The sequence below is a fragment of the Brachyistius frenatus genome, unplaced genomic scaffold, assembly GCF_029030835.1.
Source record: "Brachyistius frenatus isolate BFR_SWC_R1_liver_20210118 unplaced genomic scaffold, ASM2903083v1 Contig_446, whole genome shotgun sequence".
Taxonomy (NCBI): Eukaryota; Metazoa; Chordata; class Actinopteri; family Embiotocidae; genus Brachyistius; species Brachyistius frenatus.
The window spans coordinates 60001-79694 of NW_027211045.1; the positions used below are offsets into that span (position 1 = coordinate 60001).

Here is a 19694-nt window from a genome sequence, read left to right on the forward strand (position 1 = left end):
CGGGACGCTAGTGAGGACGGCTCGGAGGCGGGCTCTGTGGGGACAGATGACGACGGGTCTCAGGCGCCCATCTACCAGCCCGCAGTGCATTCTGGGAGGGTAAACTCAGGTCGCAACCCCACTCCGCCTCCAGGGGGTGCCAAAGCTGTGGCGACTCCCAGACCGCCACAAATCCCTGAAGCAGGACCTCCGCCGGTGTCCCCAAAGAGCGCCCTGACCCGGGCCAAGTGGCTCGCCATCCGGGACAAAACTAGCGGCGACGTGTCGGGCCGCGCCGCCAACCAGCCGCGGCTCATGCAGGTCATCGCCATGTCGAAGCAGCAGGGCCTCCTGCCCTCCTCCTCCTCTGGGGACAAGTCCTCCGAAACCACCTCCACCTGCTCCGGCACCTCCTCTGCCGACTCCCCCCACTACCGCCCCTCCTCCGAGCATCAGCGGGAGGGGTCGGGCATCATCACAGTGGACGCCCACGCCCCCCACCATCCTCTCGTCCAGGCTCCACCCCCTCAGGCCCCTCCACTCGCAGGTAACATAAACCCGTGGGAGTGGGCGGGGCCTTCCAATGGGGGCGACCTGCGAGACACCTACGACCTTAACAACTTCAACCGAGGAGACTCGGCCGCCCACGGCAGCAGCTTTCGCCCACGCCGATCTGCCTCGCCGCGTGCCACCGTCGACCCCTCCCCATCTTTCGCCCCGGCCCCGCCCCCTCCTCACCCACAGGTGGAGATGTCGGCGGAGGCTCAGCGCAGGGAGATAGCCATGAGACGTAAGACGGCTCTGGTTCTGTTGGACAGAGAGATCCGTAACCAGACTGAACAGGAGAACTATTATAAGAGTTTGCAGGGACGGAGGTTCAAGGATTAGTCGCTCGCCTTTTCAAAATAAAAGCCTTATTCTGGACCACTGAGCGCACCGGTCAGAACCGCATCGCCGTCACTTAACGGGGCGGGAAGAACACACTGCGAGTTTCCATCCAGAGCTCGGGGCTCGGCGGCTCAACACTGTGGACAGTTTTCCTTCCTCAGACAAGACGTCCTACCTGAGTGTCAGTCCAGGATTCCTCCAGAACCGGTCCGGTTTATTGGCTCCAATGAACCCAGCAGAGGGCAACTTAATAACCATTTTATAGTTAATCACGAAACATGTAAAAATACACTTTATGAAAACGTTCCTGATAGGAAGTCAGAAGAAGTCCTCCGGTGGGGTTCCGGACAGCCCCGATCAAATCAGAACAAAAGTCAAAAGAGCTTTATTTATTTAATTTGTACCTGAAACATTGCTGGTGCTGTTGATGTTTATCAGAACACAGTTTGAAGATGAGGTGTGGTCGGTGGTGGTTCTGAGGTCCAGTACCACGGTTCCTCCACCCGACTCTGAGTTCAGGAAGTCAGAACAAGATGTCCGAGTGTCTGAGGTCACCAACAGCAGCATAAAATATATTCTGCTACCAGACAAGCACAGAACCAACAATCTAGTTCAGAGATCCGGGACCGACTGGGTCTGACTGATGGATGACTCCCATCGTTGCCGTAGAGACAACCTCCACCGTGTTGAGCCGCTGAAGAGGAAACTCGACCGTTTCCACACAACTCATTCAGAGAACCACCTGAAGTCAAAGAGCACAGAGACGATTTTAAAGACTCACTCAAGCACAAATATGCAACGACCTGAACCCTCCAGGAGAACCCAAACCCTCCAGTGGAACCTAAACCCTCCATGAGAACCCTAACTCTCCAGGAGAACCTAAACCCTCCAGTAGAACCCAAACCCTCCAGGAGAACAGGAGCACAGAGACGATTTTAAAGACTCACTCAAGCACAAATATGCAACGACCTGAACCTGCAGGAGAACCCAAACCCTCCAGGAGAACCCGACCCCTCCAGAAGAACCCAAACCCTCCAGTAGATCCTAAACCCTCCAGGAGAACCCGAACCCTCCAGTAGAACCTAAACCCTCCACGAGAACCCAAACCCTCTAGGAGAACCCAAACCCTCCAGTGGAACCTAAACCCTCTAGTAGAACCCATACCCTCCAGTAGAACCCAAACCCTCCGCGAGAACCCAAACCCTCCATGAGAACCTAAACCATCCAGGAGAATCCAAACCCTCCAGTAGAACCTGAACCCTCCAGTACAACCCAAACCCACCAAGAGAACCCAAACCCTCCAGGAGAACCCAAACCCTCCAGGAGAACCTAAGCCCTCCACGGGAACTCAAACCCTCCAGTAGAACTCAAACCCTGCAGCAGATATTTCGAGTGAAGATGCTCTGTGGCGGTGCAGCGGCCATGTTGGCGGTTGACACTGATTGTATATTTCCTGGATGAGCGTGTTGATGCCTCTTTGTTGTGATGGCTCGGTTGCTACAGTGATTCTCAGCATGTTTGTTTGTGTGCTGCTCTCTGGTTGGTTGAGGCTGTGAGTCCGTTCACAGTGTTTTGTTTTCATGTGTGAAAGTATGTATGTTTAATAGATGGACCAATATGAGATAAAATATTTATACAGATACTGATCTTCATAATTTAAAGATAAACTCTCTGATTTGGTTTCATTTTAAAGTTTACACTTCTTTTTACATCAAGGGAATTCTTTACAATTTGTCCAAATCAGTATAAAAATGTATGAAGACCAATTAAGGCCACTGTTAAGAAAATATAAAAGTTACCAGAGTGAAGCTGTTAATGTCGTATTAAAGTGTTTCTCTCTGGTTGTTTCTTCCGGAGACCTCTTGATGTTTCTTTCTTCACTGTGGCTCAAATACTCTAAAACACATAAAGAATATTTCCTCCAAATCTGAAACCATCATCGCTGCTCACTCTGACAGCCAATCAGAGAGAGTATCTGTAAATACAAAGTGTTGATGAGCCAATAATGGGCGTGTCGCTGCTGTTAATGTGTCCGTGTGCTGTTGCATGTGATTACAGTTTGAGTTGAAGTCAGTCAGACGAAGCATTCATCTCGGAGATAAAGAGGACTTTAAACCATGAAGAGACTGACTCAGCGTTTCCATTTGAATGTAAAACCGTGAAGCATCATTTATCTTGAATCTGTACATTTTGTGACTGAAAATGTAAAAAAACCCTGCTGCTATAAAAAGAATTGAATCTGTCAGAGACAGAAGAGGCAGCTGAGACTGAGGGAGGATGCTGCATGCTCTGGTCCTTAGAAAGAAAGATGAAAATAAAACGTGTTCTTGATCACTCCGTGTTTCAACTTACTTCGTCATGTGTTCGCTTTAATTGACCTTTGACCCTGCAGAGTACCTCAGCAGTGATGTAAAAGAGTGAGAGTGGCACACACAAGATTGGCAGTTCAATTGCCGGGTCCTCCCCTGCTGAAGTGTCCTTGGGCAAGAACAAAAACACTGTGTGTGTGCGTGTGTGTGTGTGTGTGTGTGTGTGTGTGTGTGTGTGTGTGTGTGTGTGTCTGAATGGAAGGCAAACACACTTTGAGACTGGTGATCAAACAATGTACAAATGAAGACCATTTATTAATCGTGTAACTATTGTTATGAGTAGTGTGTTAGTTTTTCCTGAGTACAAGTTGGTGTTTAGATTACCTATTGCTGTTATCACTTTTTTTCCCTCTGTCTCTCAGAAGATTCAAAGAAAACTATTAATTCTTTGCCGTTTACATCAGAGGTTTGGTATAATAATGTCTCAAATTAATAAATAGAAAGTGCTGATGTGGTGAAAGACAGGAAGACAAACAGTGGAGCTGATGGTGATCTCATTCACCCCGCTGACTGTTCTTCAGCTCCTTAATTCTTTCTTTAATCCTGCTGTTTAAAAGCCTCACGGTCATTTCTCCATCACAGTTAATCCAAAATGTTATCTTCCTGGAGGTTCTGGTCCCGCAGGGCGTCTGAGTGAATTGATCAATTAGTGTTAAGAGATTAAAGACGTGAGACATTCAGAGACCAGAGGACTGCTAGAGATTTTCCTGTCAGCCTCCAGAGGACATTTGAATAAAATTCCTCAGCCATTAATTTTTACTGGACCGGTTCACTTCAGAGTCCAGTTCTGAGCGTTATCTGAGAGAGTCCAGGGAGGAGAGCTCAGACCAATTAGGTGAAGTCTTAGCAGGAGCTCGATGGCTGCCGTGGAAACGGAGATGATTTTAAAGGCACACAGTGAAAGAACAGAAATGCTGACTGATTATTAGATTCAACACAGTGAAGTCGAGGCCGAGACATCCTCTCACTCCCTCTCACTCCCCCTCACACACACAAACACACACACACACACACACACACACACACACACACACACACACACACACACACACACACACACACACACTCACTCACTCACTCACTCACTCACTCACACTCACTCACCCTCACACACTCACTCACTCACTCACTCACCCTCACACACTCACTCACACACTCACTCACTCACTCACACACCCTCACTCACACACACACACACACACACACACACACACACACACTCACTCACTCACTCACCCTCACACTCACTCACTCACTCACTCACTCACACACACACACACACACACACACACACACACACACACACACACACACACACTCACACACACTCACTCACTCACTCACTCACTCACTCACTCACTCACCCTCACACACACACACACACACACACACACTCACTCACTCACCCTCACACACACTCACTCACTCACACACACTCACTCACTCTCTCACACACACACACACACACACACACACACACACACACACACACACACACACACACACACACACACTCACTCACTCACCCTCACACTCACTCACTCACTCACCCTCACACACTCACTCACTCACTCACTCACTCACTCACTCACTCACTCACACACTCACTCACACACTCACTCACTCACTCACTCACTCACTCACTCACTCACTCACTCACTCACTCACCCTCACACACTCACTCACTCACTCACTCACTCACTCACCCTCACACACACACACACACACACACACACACACACACACACACAGCCTCAAGGCCTGAACCTTCAGGCTCATTATGCAGTTCCCACAGCAACAGTGATGATGGCTGATGTTGAGATAAGAGCTACAACACACACACACACACACACACACACACACACACACACACACACACACACACACACACACACACACACACACACACACACACACACACACACACACACACACGCAGTGTGTCAGAGGCTTTTGTTTGTGAGCGTCTGGTTGTTTATGTTTTGTTTACATGTACATGATGTTTGTTGTGTTTATGTTTACATGTTGTTCATTAGGTAGGTAGGTAGGTAGGTATATACTTTATTAATCCCCGAGGGGAAATTTTTTCGCCACAGCAGCATACATACAGAAGCAATAATAGAACAATAGAATAAAATAATAGAATAGAATAATATAATAGAAAAGCAATCAAATTAAATAGCAGTAAACAAATATAAATATAAAATATAAAATGCACAGTATACACAGTATATATACAGTACATTATATATCTATATATATTATATACAACAAACCAATAAACACAGTCAACATATATATATATATGTATAAATATACATACAGTACAGTATATATCTATATATATAATATACAATCAACCAAGAAACACAGTCAACAGATCTAATTTAAAAAATGTGTCACATTTAAGTTCAGAACAAAGTAAAACTGTATTATCATGTTTTAGTTTGATTAATAATATTAATATTAATGATAATGATAGCAATAATAATATGAATTGTTCTATTTTTTGAAACATTAATCACAGCATGTGACCTGGTAACATGTGATGTTGATGTTTTCATACATGCGATGACTTCATGATGATGTGAGAGTTGGTTTCTTGTTGATGATGAGGAGGAAGATCATGTGAGAAGAGTGAGAGCTCCTGCTGCATGAGGAACATGTGGAGAAGCAGAAGGAGGTAAAAACACAATGAAGGTCCTCAGTCAGAGTCGAACATCTCAACGAGTCCAGCCGCTGCTGCGTTGAAGACCGACAGTAACCATGGCAACAGTAAACTATAAATAACAAACATCACCTGTTCAGACTGAAATATCAAAACAATAAAATGATCTAAGAACATCGAAATGACAGATTGCTGAGTGAGGGAGGTGCAGGCAGCTGTAATCTGACACCTCACCACTAGATGGCACTCAGTCCTACACACTGCCTCTGAGCACATCCTCAACCATCACAACCTGAACCCGCGTTGCCTTAACGACTGAGACCAGGTGTGAACATGTGGACAGGCCGTGGACTGAATATAAAAGGGGACAGACGGACATTGGACCATAAACGTTCCCCTCTGAAGCTGGTCCTCCAAACACCGACATACCACGCAAAACATGCACCTTCATCTTTTTCATTATTTCCTGGAGGCAATCCAGCAGACAGGGTGTTGCCATGGCAACTGCAACCAGGAATGTGTGTTGCCATTTATCTTTCTGGCAGTCTTTTATTTTGAAGGAGCTGGAACAGTTTTCAGCCTTTCTGTTTGTTTCTGGATCAAAACACACAAAAAACAGCGCCCCCTAGAGTCTGAAACACAAACACCACCCAGACAACACACAGCGCCCCCTACAGTCTGAAACACAAACACCACCCAGACAACACACAGCGCCCCCTACAGTCTGAAACACAAACACCACCCAGACCAACACACAAACACCACCCAGACAACACACAGCGCCCCCTACAGTCTGAAACACAAACACCACCTAGACCAACACACAGCGCCCCCTAGAGTCTGAAACACAAACATCACCCAGACTAACAGCGCCCCCTACAGTCTGAAACACAAAACTATACCACCACTCCTATAAATTTAATTCTAAAAATATTCCAATAAATTTGTGATGAATCAAATGATATAGGCCCTAATAGAACAGAATAAACTTGACGTGTCAGCAGCATAAAGTAGTGGAAAAAGAAAAAACCACAGTCAAAGAATCAAGTATAATTACTACCTTAAAAAAGCAGTGTGTAGGATTTAGTGTCATCTAGCGGTGAGGTTGCACATTGCAACCGACTGAACATCCCTCCCTCTTTCCAACATACAAGAGAATCTGCAGTGGAACTTGTGAGGAAACAAGGAGCATGTGCTCCCTGTGTAGATATGAAGGGTCATTCTGAGGTAACGAACTCAAATGATTCTTAGTTTCAGTTGATTATACACGAACCACTCATTATAAATATCAGATTCCATTTATGAACATTGATCCTCCTTAATCCTGAACACTGAACCTTTAAAGAAGCTTTTCTGCTGAAGAAGGCACCTGACAGTCAAAACTCAGGAATTCAAGTTGCCCTGACAGACGGAACCCGGGGGAAAGGCAGCCCGCTGCAGGACCCGTATTTCCGCTCTGGCTGTGGTTTCGTCAGTGTCTGATGCAGCAGCCCGTTAGCCGCTGTTAGCTTCTGTTGGCTGAACTGAAGCTCGGAGTTGATTTTAACCTCTTGAAGATTCACACGGAGACTTTTTCCTTCGTTTATCTGTCGGTTCAAACTGAAATGTGTCCTCCGTCCGTCCAGCTAACTCCACCGGTCAGCTAGCTCCAGGCGCTAGCACCTGCAGCGTTATTCTCCTCCACGGCTAGCGCGCTAACGGTGCTAACGGCTAGCTGTGGCGTTTCTGAGTCGGTCGGTTCCTTCAGATGAAAACACCGACGGAGAACCGGTAACGGGAAACCGGTAACGGGGGAATGGACACGCCGCTGCGGACACAATAACAGGCGAGTCAGCTGCACGCGAACTTAAAGCTAATGACAGAGATGAGGTGTTAGCTGGATGTTTACCTGCCGAACCAGACACGACAGGCCCCGAACTCACCCGAGTCCGCCGAACACACTCGACCCATCAGAACCGAGCCAGACACGAAACCAGCTCATTAATACAGCAAATCAGTTTTCAGTGGCATTAGCCCCGCCCCCTCAAGTCTTCTTCCAGAACCAGGAAATGGATCACAGATGTTTTGTGTCCTCTTCAGGTGTGAAGACGTTCGGAGGGACGGAGGCCCAGCAGAGACCCTCATCGTCCAGACCCGGTCCGACCATGCTGACCTGATCAGCTGCAGCAGTGAGTTTGTGATCCGAATCCTCCAGAGACCGAGACCATGTCTGAGAACCAGGCCAACAACAACAACGTCCCTCTCAACAACAACAACAACAACAACATGGGCCCCAATCGGATCCGCAACCCCAACATCAACCAGAATCCCCTCATCAACGTCCGGGACCGCCTCTTCCACGCCCTCTTCTTCAAGATGGCCGTCACCTACGCACGGCTCTTCCCGCCGTCCTTCAGAAGAGTCTTCGAGTTCTTCGTCCTGCTCAAGGTGAGAAACTCAAAACTTCAGAACCGGGATCCGGTCGGTCCTGGAAACCCGGGAGACCACATCCAGCCGTGTGTAAATGTCCTCGGTGGTTCCGAGCCGGCAGCAGTTTGTAACGTTCCTGATGAACGCGCCATGAAAGAACCGATTACAACACAGTCTGAACGTGGTTTTGAGGAATCGAACTGGGGCCGAACATCGGACCTCACCTGCTTCCACTTGGGTGTCCTGCGTTACCCGGACGACGGACTGATGGACCATCAGGTTCATCGATGATGGAGGTTGTTTTAGACACTTCCTGTTCCAGGAAACAACATCTGCACATTTTAATGAGCTCGTTGTTATAAGACATCATCTGACAGAATCCAACTCATAAATAATATAAATATTCATATTTAATTATGATATCGCTGCCAATCTTCATAGTAGGACTCAATTAACATCCTTCTGACAGATGAAGATACAACTGTCACGTATTCCTCCCTGAAAAGGGTCAGAGTGGAAAGTCTGTCGCAAAACATCTCAACTGAAACAGCCAAGCGCTCAAAAATACCTCATTTCAATTTGAGCAGAATAAACAAACAGCAGAATGTGTCTAATCTGCAGCAATGAGGATTAAAATCACCAGATTTTGAATGGAGTCTGGTGTGTAAATCCACACTTTATGTTCAGATTAACGGCAGTCAGACCTTCAGGATTTTATCTGCAAACGCAGTGATGGAGCAAACCGCCGAGTCACATGACCATAACACACACACACACACACACACGCACACACTTGTAACTGCAGTGAAGACTGATTGGCTGACATCCCTTTGAACTCCTCCCCCTCAGGCGCTCTTTGTCCTCTTCATCCTCGCCTATATCCACATCGCCTTCTCTCGCTCGCCCATCAACTGTCTGGAGGTGGTGAGGGAGCGCTGGCCTCGTGATGGCATCTTGCGGGTGGAGATCCAGAGGAACTCCAGCAGAGCCCCCGTCTTCCTGCAGCACTACGACTCTACAGCCCTGCAGGAGGAGCTAGAGGAGGAGGAGGAAGGAGGAGGAGGAGGAGGAGGAGGAGGAGGAGGAGGAGGAGGAGTGGTGGCAGGGCTCAGCCTGACAGCGCTGCAGGAGGAAGAGGAGGAAGAGGAGGAGATGACTCTGGAGATGTTTGACAACAGCTCAGTACAGGTGAGTCTGTCCTCACCTGTCTGTCCTCACCTGTCTGTCTGTCCTCACCTGTCTGTCCTCACCTGTCTTCTGCAGTTTGAGCTGGACATCGAGCCTCGCCTGAAGCCCTCTCTAATTGGAGGAGGTGTTGGAGGGGGAGGAGCCAGGGGAGTAAATGACAGCCAGGACGTGTCCTTCAGTCAGCCCTCTAAAGGTACGCAGCTGCTGCAGGACTCAGTGTCTGAGCTGGAGATGGTGACCAGAGCAGGTAAACCCTCTTCACCTCCTCTAACTCCTGTAGCTCCTCCCCACCTCCTGTAGCCCCATCTCCTCTAACTCCTGTAACCTCTCCCCCTTTCTACCTCCTCTAACTCATGTACCTCCTCCCCCTCTTCACCCCACCGCCTCCTTTTGATGAGGTTGTTTGTTGTCATTTTGATGTTTGTTCTTATTGTTGATGTTAATTCATGTTTATTATTGTTTGTTGAGGTTGTTTGTTGTTGTTTCAGTGTGGCCTCAGGAGGAGTATATCGTGGAGTATTCCCTGGAGTACGGCTTCCTCCGTCTGTCTCAGAGCACGAGGCAGAGACTCAACATCCCCGTCATGGTCGTCACTCTGGGTCAGACTGCATGTTACATGACCTCACCAGTCACATGACCTCACCACATCACATGACCTCACCACGTCACATGACCTCACCACGTTACATGACCTCACCAGTCACATGATTGCACCCCAACCAACCTGGCGGAGCTCAAGCCTGGCCCCCCCCCCCCCTTCCATCTCCGTGTCTCTGTGTTCAGATCCGATGAAGGACGAGTGTTTTGGAGATGGCTTCAGTCGCTTCCTGCTTGATGAGTTTCTGGGCTACGACGACATCTTGATGTCCAGTGTGAAGGCGCTTGCTGAGAATGAGGAGAACAAAGGTGGAGATGCCCTGACCAATCAAATGACTGGGCGTAAACAGACCAATCAAATGACTGGGAGTAAACAGACCAATCAAATGACTGGGAGTAAACAGACCAATCAAATGATGGCGTAAACAGACCAATCAAATCACTGGGAGTAAACAGACCAATCAAATCACTGGGAGTAAAAAGACAGGGCAGAACCCAACTGTAGAACCCGCCTCCCTCTGACCCCGACCTTACCATACACCCATAGCAGCCTTTCAGTGTAGATATTTCGACCTGCCAGGCCTCAGTAACCTGACGTTATAACTCTGTGTGGTTCTCTGCAGGGTTCCTGAGGAACGTAGTGTCTGGGGAACATTATCGCTTCGTCAGCATGTGGATGGCCAGAACCTCGTACCTAGCAGCCTTCGTCATCATGGTCATCTTCGTAAGTGATCGTAACTCTGAAGGGTTGAAGGGTTCAGTCTGTAGAAGGTCTTTGGACTGTAGAAGACCTTTGGACTCTGGAGGCCTTTGGACTCTGAAGGTCTTTGTACTGTAGAAGGTCTTTGGACTGTGGAAGGTCTTTGAAGTGTAGGAGGTCTTTGGACTGGAGAAGGTCTTTGGACTCTGAAGGTCTTTGGACTCTGGAAGGTCTTTGTACTGTAGAAGGTCTTTGGACTGTGGAAGGTCTTTGAAGTGTAGGAGGTCTTTGGACTGGAGAAGGTCTTTGGACTGGAGAAGGTCTTTGGACTGTAGAAGGCCTTTGGACTCTGGAGGTCTTTGGACTCTGAAAGTCTTTGTACTGTAGGAGGTCTTTGGACCGTAGAAGATCTTTGGACTGTAGGAGCTCTTTGGAGTGTAGGAGGTCTTTGGACTGGAGAAGGTCTTTGGACTCTGAAGGTCTTTGGACTCTGGAGATCTTTGGACTGTAGAAGGTCTTTGGACTGTGGAAGGTCTTTGAAGATCTTTGGACTGTGGAAGGTGTTTGGACTGTGGAAGGTCTTTGGACTCTGGAGGTCTTTGAACACTTAAGGTCTTTGGACTGTAGGAGGTCTTTGGACTCTGAAGGTCTTTGGACTCTGAAGGTCTTTGGACTGTAGAAGGTCTTTGGACTCTAAAGGTCTTTGGACTGTAGGAGGTCTTTGGACTCTGAAGGTCTTTGGACTGTAGGAGGTCTTTGGACTCTGAAGGTCTTTGGACTGTAGAAGGTCTTTGGACTCTGAAGGTCTTTGGACTGTAGGAGGTCTTTGGACTCTGAAGGTCTTTGGACTGTAGAAGGTCTTTGGACTCTGGAGATCTTTGGACTGTAGAAGGTCTTTGGACTGTGGAAGGTCTTTGAAGATCTTTGGACTGTGGAAGGTGTTTGGACTGTGGAAGGTCTTTGGACTCTGGAGGTCTTTGAACTTTTAAGGTCTTTGGACTGTAGGAGGTCTTTGGACTCTGAAGGTTTTTGGACTGTAGGTGGTCTTTGAACTGTAGGAGGTCTTTGGATTCTGAAGGTTTTTGAACTGTAGGCGGTCTTTGGACTCTGATGGTCTTAGGACTGTAGGAGGTCTTTGGACTGTAGGAGGTCTTCGAATTCTGAAGGTCTTTGGACTGTAGGAGGTCTTTGGACTCTGATGGTCTTTGGACTGTAGGAGGTCTTTGGACTGTGGAAGGTGTTTGGACTCTGGAGGTCTTTGGACTGTAGGAGGTATTTGGACTCTAGAGGTCTTTGGACTGTAGGAGGTCTTTGGACTCTGAAGGTTTTTGGACTGTAGGAGGTTTTTGGACTCTGAAGGTCTTTGGACTGTAGGTGGTCTTTGGACTGTAGGGGGTCTTTGGGTTCTGAAGGTCTTTGGACTGTAGGAGGTCTTTGGACTGTAGAAGGTCTTTGGACTGTGGAAGGTCTTTGGACTCTGGAGGTCTTTGGACTGTAGGAGTTATTTGGACTCTGGAGGTCTTTGGACTGTAGGAGGTCTTTGGACTCTGGAGATTTTTGGACTGTAGGAGGTCTTTGGACTGTAGAAGGTCTTTGGACTGTGAAGGTCTTTGGACTCTGGAGGTCTTTGGATGTAAATGTTTGCTGTTAGAGGTTCTGGTTCTGACTGTGTGTTCTGTGTTTTTCAGACTCTGTCCGTGTCCATGCTGCTCCGATACTCTCACCACCAGATCTTCGTATTCATCGGTCAGTTTCCTCCGACACAGCAGACACAGGTTCAGTCTAGTCCGGTCCGCTTCACTGGACCGTCCACTTTAGGGACATGAGGTCCAGTTTGATGGATCCAGGTTATTGTAAACAGTCCCGGTTCTGACCGGCCTGTTGGTTGTAGGTTAGATATAAAGCTGGAGGACCATCTTTGTCCTGATCTGGTCTCCGTCTGTCCCCATTCAGTCGATCTCCTCCAGATGTTGGAGATGAACATGACCATCGCTTTCCCTGCCGCCCCTTTGCTCACCGTCATCCTGGCGCTCGTCGGTAAGTTCACATCAGACAGGACAGGACCAGACCCGATTCGGATCGGTCCCGGGTCAAGACCTGAAACAGGTATTTGTATCTTCCTGCCCTCAGGCATGGAGGCCATCATGTCGGAGTTCTTCAACGACACTACGACGGCGTTCTACATCATCCTCATCGTTTGGTTGGCCGATCAGTACGACGCCATCTGCTGCCACACCAACACCAGCAAACGCCACTGGCTCAGGTGGGTCGGGTCGAACCAGAACACCTGTAACACTCAGAACACCTGAGAGGTGTTTGTCAATCAATCAATACATTGATACTGAATGTGAGGATTTTACAGATTATATACAAAATTGATTAATAACCTTTTCAGCCTTTAATGAAAACATGAATTAAAGAAAGTTTTTATGTCATGAGGTAAAATATCAGAACATTTGACTCGACCCGGTTTGTTTCAGGTTCTTCTATCTGTACCACTTCGCCTTCTACGCGTACCACTACCGCTTCAACGGGCAGTACAGCAGCCTGGCGCTGGTCACCTCCTGGCTCTTCATCCAGGTCAGAACCGCCACCACCATCATCATCATCCTCCACCACACACCTATGAAGCCCTGCCCACTTTATTCTGCATCAATAATACTGAATTAATCAGGTGTGATGGATGAATCCTCCTCTTCCTCCTCTTCAGCACTCCATGATCTACTTCTTCCACCACTATGAGCTTCCTGCCATCCTGCAGCAGATCCGGATCCAGGAGATGTTGCTGCAGAACCAGCAGGCAGGTCAGAACCAGACGGCTCTGCAGGACAACCTCAACAACAACAACAGTGCTGCAGCTGGACCAGGACCAGCCAGCACCGCCCAACCTGCACCTGCCAGCGCCGCCCAGCCGGGCCCTCAGACCGAGTCCCCTCCGCCGGCCGCCGCCTCTGTAGCAGGAGGAGGAGCGGGAGGAGGAGCGGGAGGGGAGGTCCGATCAGAGCTGAACTGGGTCGCTCAGACGGCCGCCATCATCACCGAAGCCCTGTCCTCCTCCGTCGACCCAGCAGGAGGGGCAGCAGGAAGTCAGGGGGCAGCAGGAGGAGACATCAGTGTGGTGGCAGAGTTCTGGATGGGAGGAGGAGGAGCAGGGGGAGGAGCATCAGAAGGAAGAGGAGGAGCAGGATGTGAAGACCCAAATGTGGTTTCACTAGAAATTAAACCTGCAGCAGGAGGAGCCAATCTTCCTCCCAACCTTCCAATCAGAGCACTCCAGGTGGATGGATTGGAGGCGGGGCCCTTGGAGGCGGGGCCCTCGGAGGCGGGGCTCCCACAGACAGACTCCCCCCCCACACAGAGTCCAGGTACAGACTGCAGAGCAGCTGAGCAGGAGCAGAGCTCGTCACCATCTTGAGAGTCCAGTTGTGTCCAGGTGACATCATCTCACCTGTAGGACGGTGCCTCAGTCTGTCAGCTGATCAGGCTGATTGATCCATGATCAGAAACCTGCAGTTTTACTTTGACTTTTTAATTGATTGACTGATTAGTTTAGTGTTTCCCCACTTGAGGGTCGGGACCCCACAAGAGGCCACCAGTTGAATGTGAAGGGTCTCGAGAACTTCTACTCCATGAATGAGGTTTCTATTTCTTTTAGTTTTTGATGAACTTTGTTCGGATTGAAAGTTTTCATCTTTGAATCCGGTTCAGATCCAAACAGGAAGTCTGGCTGATCGGGTTCCTGTCGGTCGACTGGATCTTCAGTAATCAATCCATCTGCTGAGTGTCATCACATATTTGATTGGTTTTAGTTAGAAGTTTAATTAATCTAGAATCAAATCAGCTGCAGATTAATTTTCTGTTGCTGAGTGGACTAACCGGATTCTGTGGACCAAACAGTTTATTGATCAACTAAAATCAATATAAAGGTCAGTAGAACAACGAATTGACTCCCAGTCAGCTGACCTACAGTGTTGGTTGGATCCAGTTTGAACCGGCCGGCAGCTCCACTTCAGAAACATCCTCGGCAGGAACCAACGAGAGGCACCAACAGGAAGTCAGGAAGCATCAAAGAGACGGACCCTTTAATGCTCAAACTGGTTCCAACACTTGGAGGGAAAATGAGCAGGAAGTCAGGGAACCTCCAGAATAAGATAAGGACCTCTGAAAGTGATTGATAGACCCTGACGATCAGTTACTGATCAGTCACTGATCACATATTGATCACATATTGATCAGCAACTGATTCTGACAGACTGAAGCACAAACTGAACTGTCCAGCTTTTTCTCTCCATCTGCTTTTATTTTGAAGAGAAAACTCTTTGAAAACAGGAAGGCTGTTTTTGGGCCGGACAGATTCCTGTCAGAACGGATGCCTTATCAATAATCAGCAGAGTGAGCTGATTGGCCGTGCAATATGACGCCAGCTATGTCACACCTCAGGCCCTGCCTCTGAAAAGGGGGTGTGGTCTCTCACACTTCAGGCCCCGCTTCCTGCAAGGGCCTTTGAAAATGGATTATTGATCAAAAAGAACTGATCACATCATCAATGTGTTTAAATATGTGATTGAAAACATAGCCGTGACAGGTGAGCAGCTCAAACGTGATGTCATCAATAACCAATCACCTTCCTGCAGCTGAAATCACCACGACCAATCACAGCCTCCAGAACCTGAAACCATCAATCAGTTGACCGATGGAGAACTGATCAGCAGCTGTATTGATCACCATCAGCACCCTGACGTGACATGAACATCGCTTATTGATGCTCGATCAGAATCAACTGATTGCTGCCTCGTCAGACCACACATTGATTTTTGTTGTTGTTTACTGTTGTTGTGGAGGAGGCGGAGCCTGAGGGAGACTCATCAGAGAGACTGAACCCGGCTGGTGGACTGGGGAGGTGGGGGGGCTTTCTTCTTCGTGCCTCTGCTGGATGACTGTAGCCTCATTTATTGATCTGAAGCCTGAAACTCATCAAACTGTATTTAACTGTCAGTAAACACAGCGACGGCTGTCTGCACACTGTCTGAGAGTCAGTCCTTCAACACGCCGAGGTCACATGACCACGACTCAGCAAAACATCATTCATGCATCAGGTTACATAAGTACATCATTAATACCTAATTAATGCCTCATTAATACATCATTAATGCCTCATTAATACATCATTAATGCCTCATTAATACATCATTAATACCTAATTAATGCCTCATTAATACTTCATTGATGCATCATTAATACCTCATTAATACGTCATTCATACATCATTAATACATCATTAATGCCTCATTAATACATTATTAATGCCTCATTAATACCTCATTAATACATCATTAATGCATCATTAAGGCTTCATTAATACATCATTAATACATCATTAATGCCTCATTAATACCTCATTAAAACATTAATACCTCATTAATACATCATTAATGCCTCATTAATACATCATTAATACATTATAAATGCATCATCAATGCCTCATTAATACCTCATTCATACATCATTAATACATCATTAATGCATCATTAATACATCATTAATACCTCATTAATGCATCATTAATACATCATTAATACATCATTCATACATCAGTAATGCCTCATTCAGACATCATTAATACATCATTAATGCCTCATTAATACATCATAAATGCATCATTAATGCCTCATTAATACCTCATTCATACATCATTAATACCTCATTAATACATCATTAATGCATCATTAATGCTTCATTAATGCATCATTAATACCTCAATGCATCATTCATACATCATTAATGCCTCATTAATACATCATTCATACATCATTAATGCCTCATTAATACATCATTCATACATCATTAATGCATCATTAATACATCATTAATGCATCATTAATACATCATTCATATATCATTAATGCATCATTAATACATCATTGTAAATGTATTGATCGTTGATGTGACGTCTCAAATGAACTCGGGCAATTAACCGGCTTTATTTTCAACTTTTCAGGTGCTGCTGTTAATTAGCTGGTTCTGACCCAGTTGGTTCTAATGGGACCAGTTAGAGAACCAGAGACACCTGCACCCTCAATGTTTAACCCACTTTATTCTATTAATTTAATATTATAATTAATTATATTGATTTAATATTATAATAAATTCAAATGATTTAATATTATAATTAATTCTAATGATTTAATATTATAATAAATTCAAATAATTTAATATTATAATTAATACTAATGATTTAATATAATTAATTCTAATGATTTAATATTATAATTCATTCTATTGATTAAATATGATTATTCATTCTATTGATCAAATATTATTATTAATTATATTGATTAAATATTATTCATGTTCAGACTCAGCATCCCGGTGCATTTTTGTTAGTTACTGGAGACTTTAACCAGTCTGGATAAAGTTCTGCCAACTTTGCACCAGTATGTGAACTGCCCCACAAGGAACAATAAAACTCTGGACTTACTGTATGCTAATGCCATGGATGCATACAGTACTACTGCCCTTCCCCCCCTTGGTAGGTCGGATCACAATATGGACCTGCTGACTCCCAGGTATGTCCCCCTGGTGCAGAGGCAGCCTGTGACCACCAGGACTGTGAGGAGGTGGACACAGGAGGCTAAAGACGCCCTGCAGGACTGCTTTGAGTCCACGGACTGAGATGTGCTGTGTGGACCACATGGGGAGGACATCAACAGCAGGACGGACTGTATCACAGAATACGTTAAATTCTGTGAACACACCACCGTACCATCCCGGACTGGACACTGCTTCCCCAACAACAAGCCGTGGATCACCAGTGACCTGAAAGTTCTTCTTAATAAGAAGAAAGCAGCCTTCAGATCTGGGGACAGGGACGAGCTCAGGAGAGTGCAGCGCCACCTGAAGGAGAAGCTCAGGGAGTGCAAGGACTCCTACAGGAGGAAGCTGGAGGCAAAACTCCAGCAGAACAACGTGAGGGAGGTGTGGACCGGTATGAAGGAGATTACTGGGTTCAAGGCTGAAGGACCTGACGGCATCGGCCCCGGGGTCCTGAAGACCTGCGCTGTCCAGCTGGCTGATGTCCTACAACACCTCTTCAACCTGAGCCTGAAGCAGGAGAAGGTCCCGGTGCTGTGGAAGACGTCCTGCCTGGTTCCTGTACCGAAGAAGACGACTCCATCCGGCCTCAACGACTACCGACCGGTTGCCCTCACATCTCGTGATGAAGGTGCTGGAGAGGCTGGTCTTGGCCCACCTCAGGCCACTGGTGAAATCTTCTCTGGATCCTCTGCAATTTGCGTACCAGCCTCATGTGGGAGTGGACGACGCCATCATCTACCTGCTGCAACGAGCTCAGTCTCACCTGGATGGAACCGGTGACTCTGTGAGAATCACTTTCTTTGATTTCTCCAGTGCATTCAACACCATCCAACCACTGCTGCTGAGTGAGAAGCTGCGGGTGGTGGTGGGGGTAGTGGGGGTGGACACGTCTCCTGGATCACTGACTACCTCACCACAGACCACAGTTTGTCCGTCTGGGCAGTGTGCTGTCTGATACGGTGGTCAGTGGTATTGGAGCTCCTCAGGGAACTGTTCTGTCTCCTTCCTGTTCACCTTCTACACCACTGACTTCCAGAACAACTCAGAGTCCTGCCATCTGCAGAAGTTCTCTGATGACTCTGCAGTGGTCGGTATATAAGGGATGGACGGGAGGAGAAATGTCCAAAAAAAGACGATTTTCCTGATTTCAGTTTGTTGGATTGTTTTATTAAAAACCTGCAGCTTCATACAGAAGAAGATCAAAACAAGTTCCCATGGAGACGGAGAACAACATAGTACAACTACAGTATGACTTTTATATCACATTTAAATGACGTGAGTTTTTTATATTTTGGACGACATATTCGTGAATTTATGAGTGAAGATGTTTATTGAGGCGGGACGACGTGTTCGGACTCTGAACACAGACGATGTCGTTCATCGAGTCCTCATGAATTCTCCTCTGAGGTCACATGGAGCTCAGCGTGACATCATACCATTGAGATCACGCTGCCACCTTCTGGGCAAACTGCACACTACAACCAGCCGTGTGTATGTTCATCCTGCAGCCTGTTCACAACTCTGAAGATTCATTCTGACCTCAACATGCTGGAACACAAACAGAAACAGAAAGCTTCATTAACAGCAGCTCATTATGAAGTTTACAGAAAACAATCTGTTGCTTTTGGGATTCGGTCCAAACGTCTTTGTGGCTGTAAATTCGTGGAGCTTCAGCTCGTGTTCGATGACTTCAGTGAACTTTCAGCTGTTCGATGGATCGGTGAGCCGGTACTTTCTGGATCAACCCGGTTTTCTGTCTTGCAGGTGGCGGTCAGCACTTCCTGTCTGTAGTTCACATCACTTGGAATTGTGTGGACTTCATCCCACCTGATCAGGTGACCGACAGTCATGTGATAGTTGACATTTGCAGCTTCTCGTGTTTCGGTCTGGTGACACCGGCGTCCCACTGAGCGATCAGCGGCCTGGTGCTGCTCTTCTCTCAGCCCGACGACTCAGCGCTCTTCGTCCTGCTGCTGCCCCGGAACATCTGCCTCACTCAGGTAAATAGGCCCCTCCTATTAACACGCCCACTGCGAGACCAGGTCAACAGGTGCCACCTGAAACATAGACGTCATTTATGATTTAGACGACTCCTTGAGGAGCTCTTCAGGACTTCAGACGGGTTGGATCCAAAACGTTTGATTCTGAAAATGAAACCAGGTGATAAATGAGTGGAAGCGACGAATCGGCGCCAAATACGTGGAGGCGGTACCGGACTGTCAACTGATCCAGAACCACACCTACAAACTGGTGGGAGAACTTGTCAGTGTCATCCAGCCAGAGGTGCTTTCATATCTTCATC

The 19694-nt window shown here is 47.1% G+C and overlaps 2 protein-coding genes across 3 annotated transcripts in view; both read left to right on the forward strand.

The window, feature by feature from the left end:
- plppr3b (phospholipid phosphatase related 3b) overlaps window positions 1-3201 on the forward strand; it is a 7333-nt gene extending 4132 nt beyond the window's left edge. Inside the window, exon 8 of the mRNA XM_069725765.1 lies at window positions 1-3201. This exon is cut by the window's left edge and continues 516 nt beyond it. Coding sequence (XP_069581866.1) covers window positions 1-867 — 867 coding nt within the window. The 3' untranslated portion in view covers window positions 868-3201.
- A 4139-nt stretch (window positions 3202-7340) lies between these two features.
- On the forward strand, window positions 7341-15823 carry tmem259 (transmembrane protein 259). Of its 2 annotated transcripts, none has more exons than XM_069725749.1 (12): window positions 7341-7729; window positions 7984-8331; window positions 9163-9501; window positions 9577-9748; window positions 9990-10100; window positions 10285-10407; window positions 10722-10822; window positions 12487-12544; window positions 12752-12835; window positions 12929-13061; window positions 13279-13378; window positions 13509-15823. In XM_069725749.1, exons 2-12 carry the CDS (start codon window positions 8110-8112, stop codon window positions 14211-14213), a joined length of 2148 nt encoding a protein of 715 aa, XP_069581850.1. In that variant the 5' UTR covers window positions 7341-7729; window positions 7984-8109; the 3' UTR covers window positions 14214-15823. The 2 variants fall into 2 exon arrangements, with proteins under 2 accessions (XP_069581850.1, XP_069581852.1); XM_069725751.1 differs by having other exon boundaries at window positions 9577-9694.
- The last annotated feature ends 3871 nt before the right edge of the window (window positions 15824-19694 follow it).